The sequence below is a fragment of the Diabrotica undecimpunctata genome, chromosome 6 (assembly GCF_040954645.1).
Source record: "Diabrotica undecimpunctata isolate CICGRU chromosome 6, icDiaUnde3, whole genome shotgun sequence".
Classification (NCBI taxonomy): Eukaryota; Metazoa; Arthropoda; class Insecta; order Coleoptera; family Chrysomelidae; genus Diabrotica; species Diabrotica undecimpunctata.
The window spans coordinates 20,605,112-20,612,518 of NC_092808.1; the positions used below are offsets into that span (position 1 = coordinate 20,605,112).

A 7,407-nucleotide genomic window follows, 5' to 3' on the forward strand; every position below is an offset into this window, starting at 1 on the left:
AAGAGACAACAGTAATCTTGAGAGGTCGTCGGTCGGTCAACAAGTTGTCCGTCTTCAGAGATTCAGAAATGGTTGAAGGTATTTAGCCATTAAGTTTTGTAACATAGTAATAGACGAAATGAAAATTCCTAATTTTTATCGATTCAAAGAAAAAATTAAGAGATAACTTATATTGAAAGCCTTTTTTTATTTAAGAAGTATTTCTCTTTCAATACATCAATTCAGAAGTATTGTTAATACACTTAGTTTTATGTTTTATATTCATATTTCAATGTATGTATTTGTTTATTACCAATAAACTCTATCATTCTATCATTATTTAACAAAAAATTTAAAACTTATCATCAAATAAACGTAAATAATATCAAATCAAATTCCAACACTTCAAGAACTTTGTTTTTAATAAATTTGTTCGCCTGCAAGCCTGATAAGATATCAAATAATATCAAGCTAAGTAACATTTGAATATTGTAATTAAAATTTTATATCTAAAGAGCAGATATTTATCTTTTGACACATTGAAAAAATATTGTCCAAAAACAGATATTAATCACATATATTATTGTTTTTACAAGGAATTAAAAATGTTCACATTTTATATACTACTTGGTTTTTTAGTATGCAATATACATGCTTTTAACTATGTTTCAAGAAATAGTGAGTAAATTGTTAAATATCATTTGTATACAAAAAAATTAGAATTTTATTTTTTTAAGGTTCCTCCCAACATTGGTTTAAAATCGAAGGAAAGGAGTATTTTGTCGAAGAAAGCTTTAAGGTAACATATTGATTATTTTAACTGTATTTTCTTTATAATTTGTGTACTAAAAAAACTATTGTCAAAATTGAATTTTCCGTGGGCATCTATAGTCACTTATTAAATTTTTAAAATAATAAACTTCTTGCATGTAAACTAAGTAAATATAAAGTATTTATGCTTTACAGTTATTAATACGTTTGTCCCCATATCAATACGTCTTTGCGATTATACAAGTAGACCCGCTGAGCTCTCTAGTTTAAAACAAGCCCACATCCAAAACGGTTACCGTAAAAATCACATCAATAGGAGCATCTACAGACATCAATCTCCTACCCAATCTTAACCTAAAGACTCAGACCCTCATCATTCGAAAGATTTTCATCCTTACATCAAAAGTTGTCACTGACAAAATCGACAAAATTTTAAAATCAAGGGGAATAAATAAAATATTTACCCCCAACAAAAACTTTTATCCCTTGTCCGATCAATCAAAGACAACATTCCAAATGAACAAAACGGAGTTTATGAAATTCCATGTGCGGACTGCCCCCGATCCTATATAGGCCAATCAAATCACAGAATCCAAAATAGGATTTATGAACATTTCATTTATGTTCGCAATTCCGACACAATTTCAGCTCTGGGTCAACACCATCTTCCATATCATACAGGTCACAAAATTGATCTTAAAAACTCCAGAACCATAGCCCCATTTGCTTCTATAAACCAAGAATTATCCGAGAAGCCATAGAAATTGAAAATAGGCTAAACTGTCTCAATCATAGAGATGATGGCATACAGTTACCTTCGACATGGAGACCTCTCATAAAGAAAATATTGTCGACTTCACCCGTCAATCAAAATCCTACTGTCAGAAATATTCGCACCAACACCTGTGTCAAACCCCGTGCCAATCCCCACGCTGGCCCCTATGCCAATCTCCACCCAAGCCACGTCACCATCGACGGTATAAATTATCCGTCCTCTATTTCCAGCACCAGTAATGCTTTGATTAGTGATCAATGTAGTAGTGTTTGGGGGCTCGGGAGACTAAGACCTTGGAAGTCCTGAAGAAAACATCGAAGAGGATTTTGAAAACTCGGAGCAATGATAATCACGCGGTTCAACCCAAGGGACTGTTAAATTTAATATTAATTCTAAATTAAAAATTTTAATTATAAATTTAAAGTTATGTATATTATGTATAAAACATTTTGATAAGGCTGTAATATTTACCGATTTAAAAGCGCTTTAGACAAAATTAATAACAATGTGATAACTGAAACCAAGGACTACAGAATCTTGGAAGTTAAAAAGAACTGTACTATACTACTATTTAAATAAATACGGGAAAGATATTAGAGTAAGTTAGATTCCTTGACAAAAGGATATCGAGAAAAATGAAACAGCTGACAAAGTATCAAAGGTAGGGGCTGAATTAAATACTCCTAAAATTAGATTAGGTAACTTGGATATCATGCCATTATTAAAAAATAAATTATGTTCTATGTATCATAATAATTAGTTTAATTCTTTTAACCTACCTATATTACTACCATTATTAGAATGAGGATTGTTCATTGCCTGACAGGAGTACATTTATATGTAAAATCAACATTCGCAATAACTCATACTGCGAATGTGGACAAATGGAAACATTAGAACACATATTTTGGGAATGCCCGATGAACAAAATAAAAGATTATGCTGTCTATCAGGAGCTGATCAAAATTAATATTCAAACCCCAATTAAGATACCAATGCTTCTATGCGATTTTAAAACTAAAATTATCAAAATTCTTCTCAGATTCCTACAAATCAACCATATAAAATTATAAAATTTATAATAACCTATGCAATATTAACATTTAAACCACTTATAAGAAAACAGAAAACGTAAATAAAATGTAGACTCATTAACAGCTCAAACCAAAGGACTGAACATAACAGGGCATGAGATATATTCTCAGACTCACGACAATGGACAGAAATTAACAAAACAAACGTACTGGTTGATTATTCAGTTGAATAAAAGCGAAAAAAAGAAGAAGAAAAGACATGACCTTGTCAAAAATTTTGGAGGTTAGATATCATTTTTAACAAAATATTAAATAAACCTTTTTTTGAGAACGATTTCCAGAGTGTAAATCGAAACGTCACATTTTTAGGTCAAATGTAATAGTTATTACCATTAATTGTGGCCTAATCCCATATAAATATGGTATTTAACTTAAAAATGCCACAAGAAAATAGTTTCACAACCTACAAGTACTGTTGCTGAAGTGCTACCAGCAAAAGGATGTTGTCCTGTGCCTTGTCGATTTCGAAAAGGCATTCGATCGCGTAAATCATAATAGATTTTTATGTTCTTGGAAAATACAAAAAATTCATAAATTAAACAAATTTTGTTTCTATTACTTGGTAAAAAACTCCTCTAATAATTTATTTTTAAGTTTCTCAGTCTTATTCATATTGACAATTTAGATATATATTATATCTAAATGTATTCTTTAAAATTATATTGCCAATATTTTTTTAAATAATTGGAGAGAAAAAATATTGCGATTTTACTTTCTAATTTCTGACATCCTATTTTGTTTAAATTTTTTATATTCATTAATTTATGTATTTTAGGGAAATTATCTGACAGCTCTACACTATTGTAATTATCATAAGATGCAATTGGTAGCTCTTGAAAGTAAAGAAGAAAATGATGCATTATTACAACAATTAAAGAGCACTTGTAAGTAATTTTTTAACCATTTTCAATGTTTACAGCTCTGTAAATATATATATAAGAAAAAAGAAGTACTTGTGACTCGTTTGGAACAAATATATAACTGTTTTGGATGGGTTGGAGTCAATAAAAGGGCTATTGGTTAACTATTTTTTTATTCTCGAGCTTTCAATTGTGTTTACAATTATTATCAAGAGCTAAAAAAGACAAAATACTTACAAGGTTGAACTAAAAAGAAAAAACAATTTTTGTTAAGTTACCAAATAAAAATTAGTTTAGTAAGTAAAAATTACCATAAAACCGTGGAGCAATAGAATTATAAATTTTTATAATTAAATAATTTAATTTTATCCACGGTTTTATGCTCTGCCAAAAATACATAAACCAACTTTATCTATGAGACCAATTGTTTCATCTTTATGCCCTCCTAATGGACCAATAGCACAGCTCCTCACTGACATCTTAACTAATGCTTATAATTTAAACAACAATTTTTACATTAAAGATTCATTTGATTTTAGTTCTTTCATTAATAATTTCCAATTACCACAAAATTATGTTTTAGTTTGTTTTGATGTAACATCTCTTTTTACTAATTTGCCTTTAGATTTAATCATAAGTAGTGTTGAAAAACATTGGAATGAGATTTCACAACACACTAATATTGACTTATTACATTTCAAAACACTTATCAACTTTGTTTTTGATTCTAATATTTTTATATTTAATGGTGTATTTTATAAACAAATTTTTGGTAGTCCTATGGGATCTAGTCTTTCACCCATTCTAAGTAGCTATGTCATGGATGATGTTATCAGTGATTGTATCAGTAATTGCACTTTTTTCATTGATTTTATTAAGAGATATGTAGATGATTTAGTTTTGGCACTTCCTAAACACAAAATTCATGAAACAGTCAACATTTTCAACAGTCATAATCAACATATACAATTTACAGTTGAGGAAGAGGTAGATAATTCTCTACCATTCCTTGACATGAGAATTGTAAGAAATACAGACAATATGTTGAAAACCAGATGGTTCAGAAAACCCATATGTAGTAATAGATTTATAAGCTATTACTCTCACCATCCAAATAAGATGAAAATGAACCTTATAACAGGATTAAAAGAACGTGTTTTAAAACTTTCTCATCCAGATTATCTACAAGAAGATCTTCAATTATTAAAAAATATTCTAATTGAAAACTCTTATCCTCCAGATATGCTACATAGGATGCTTTTTTCTAATATTGGTAATATAAATAATTTAACACCATTTTTTGCTCAATCTCAAAACATTGTATCTAACAATCAGAACATCTATTATCATTCACTACCTTTTATACCATCATTAACACCTAAATTAATACAAACACTAAAGGTTATTGACAATATAAAAATAGCAACAAAGAACATCAAAACTATTTCATCTTTATATTCTAAAACTAAATATCCTATAGACAAATTTTAAAAAACGAATTTAGTATACAGCATTAGTTGTACTCAGTGTGAGGCTGAATATGTTGGTGAGACTGGAAGAAATATTTCAAATCGCATTATTTCTCACAAAAGTGATTGCAGAATTAAAAAACCATCTTGTGCTTTGGCAGAGCATGTAATCGATAAAGACCATATTATGGATTTTGATAACATTAAAATTTTATATAGTGAAAGTAATAAATTTAAAAGGACTTTTTTGGAAATGGTTTGTATGTATTAGCAAAAGTGATAATAGTTTAAACAAAAGATCAGAAATTCAAAATTTAAGCAAAATATATAATTATATTCTTTCTTTATGATTTATATATAAAACTTGTAAAATGTCTTATTTAATTCTCCATATATCTGTTACATTCTTTCAGACATCTGTCAACGGTGAATAAATCTTCTTCTTTTTGTTACTAAACAAAAAAGAATGTTTAAACGAAATTTTACTTTTGGCAATATAATTGTCAAAAATAAAAATTTTATGTTGGCATTTATGACATTGAGGCTATTTGTAATTGGTTGCTATTTGAACTTATTTATAAATTCAATTATTTTTGTATTAAAAAAATGTTTTCAAAATTATAAAAATTTTCGGAGAAACATTTATTGGATTAAAACATTTTTGTATTAAATATTTTGAAGATGTATTAGCAGTAATTTTTACTTACTAAACTAATTTTTACTTGGTAAGTTAACAAAAATTGTTTTTTCTTTTTAGTTCAACCTTGTAAGTATTTTGTCTTTTTTAGCTCTTGATAATAATTGTAAACACAATCGAAAGCTCGAAACGAAAAAAATAGTTAACCAATAGCCCTTTTATTGACTCCAACCCATCCAAAACAGTTATATATATATATATATATATATATATATATATATATATATATATATATATATATATATAACGACATTGTTTTTTTGACCATAGGAATTAAGATTTATTGCAATCCCATCTCTAGAGTATATTTATTATAATGCTTTAAAACTAATTTTTTGGTTATTTTTTAGCCTTAATAGCAATACAAATAAATAAGTAAGTAAATAAGTAATATGCTTTATAGTCACTGAAAATTGTACAAATTTTATGGACAAAGCTTATAACAATAAAACAAGAAAGAAGAAAAAAAAACCGAAGAGTTGTGAGCCGAACACCCATCCTGTTGGAAATAAACCTCCTGAAAATTAACGGGAAGTCGTCGAACTGCCGGAAAGATCTCATTCTGTAAAAGTTGTAAATATTTGGGTCCGTTTAGGTTTCCATCAATAAAAAATGGACCGACAATACGGTCACCTAACATCCCAGTCCAAACATTTAACTTTTACGGATACTACGTTCGCACTGCAACACTGAGGTGCTTATTTTTCCGGGAATAACACCTTGCAACGGATGGATTGTGTTTTTCATGTAATAAAAATAAAAATTCGTCAGAAAATAAAATATTTTTTAAAAAAGTGTACATTTTCATTCTATTTATCTAACATAAATTTGCAAACTCCATCCGCCTAAGGTTATCTGCCGGAAACAGTTCTTGTGTTGGTTGTATCTTAAAACAATGATACCCATTCCTTTTGAGAACTCGCTGGACTGTTAACGAGCATTCACGTTAACTTCCCTAGCAATTTGTACACTATTGCAGGGTTCACTAGCTTCCACAAAAGCAAAAATATCAATATCCCTGTTTTGACGCTCCTCATCGATAGGTCTAGCATGTGGTTCATTACCTTCATGACACTTTTTACAACTGTTTACACATCCAGAAGTTTGAAAATGTTTAATGGTATTTTTAACTGTTGTAACACTTTGTGGGGGTCTATTTTCGAAGGCAACAATAAATAAATCAATTACTTCGCGTATCGAATGACCCTAAAAGTACCATGTTCAAACTTCGTTTGAAATTTTTAATGTCAATGTGACAAGTACGACAATTCGTACCTTTTGTGAAATGAATATAGAGGTGGAAACGTGTAACATGTCACAGCGATTGCCATTGTGTTGTATGGTCAATAAAACAATGTCGTGCTCTGTATAAGCAATATTTCTTGTTGTACACTTGCTCTTTATTATCGTTTTTCTAGCAATGTGTCACTATAATCTTTTCTTGTAGTATCCAGTTATGCTGAATTTTGGTCAGCCGGTAGCAGACAGGCAAACGAACGTGACTGGGTCTGGATGTCAACAGGAAGACCAATTAATGTATTTGACTGGGGAACTGGAGAACCCAATAACGAAGGTGACGAAAAATGTATCTCTTTATACTATAAAAATTATTCACATGGCTGGTGGAATGATGAAAATTGTAATAATGAAATAGCAGTTATTTGTGAAACAAGAGATTGTTAATAAGTTATTATTATTCACATTACATGTATCCAAAGTTTTTGTAATAAACTATTATGATAAAATAAATTGTAGAAATATT

The 7,407-nt window shown here is 29.0% G+C and overlaps 1 protein-coding gene across 1 annotated transcript; it reads left to right on the plus strand.

Annotated features, from left to right (window-relative positions):
- The first annotated feature begins 488 nt into the window (after positions 1 to 488).
- LOC140444782 (C-type lectin mosGCTL-7-like) lies at positions 489 to 7,407 on the plus strand. Its single transcript, XM_072536542.1, has 4 exons — positions 489 to 657; positions 717 to 778; positions 3,395 to 3,503; positions 7,093 to 7,407. Exons 1-4 carry the CDS (start codon positions 585 to 587, stop codon positions 7,326 to 7,328), a joined length of 480 nt encoding a protein of 159 aa, XP_072392643.1. The 5' UTR covers positions 489 to 584; the 3' UTR covers positions 7,329 to 7,407.

What these genes read in the sequence shown, in the direction of transcription:
- LOC140444782 (XM_072536542.1), top strand. Translation starts at nt 585, where the DNA reads ATGTTCACATTTTATATACTACTTGGTTTTTTAGTATGCAATATACAT. An exon ending in TTGTCGAAGAAAGCTTTAAG is followed by an intron (nt 779 to 3,394) that starts GTAACATATTGA and finishes TATGTATTTTAG; the next exon opens with GGAAATTATCTGACAGCTCT. An exon ending in ACAACAATTAAAGAGCACTT is followed by an intron (nt 3,504 to 7,092) that starts GTAAGTAATTTT and finishes CTTTTCTTGTAG; the next exon opens with TATCCAGTTATGCTGAATTT.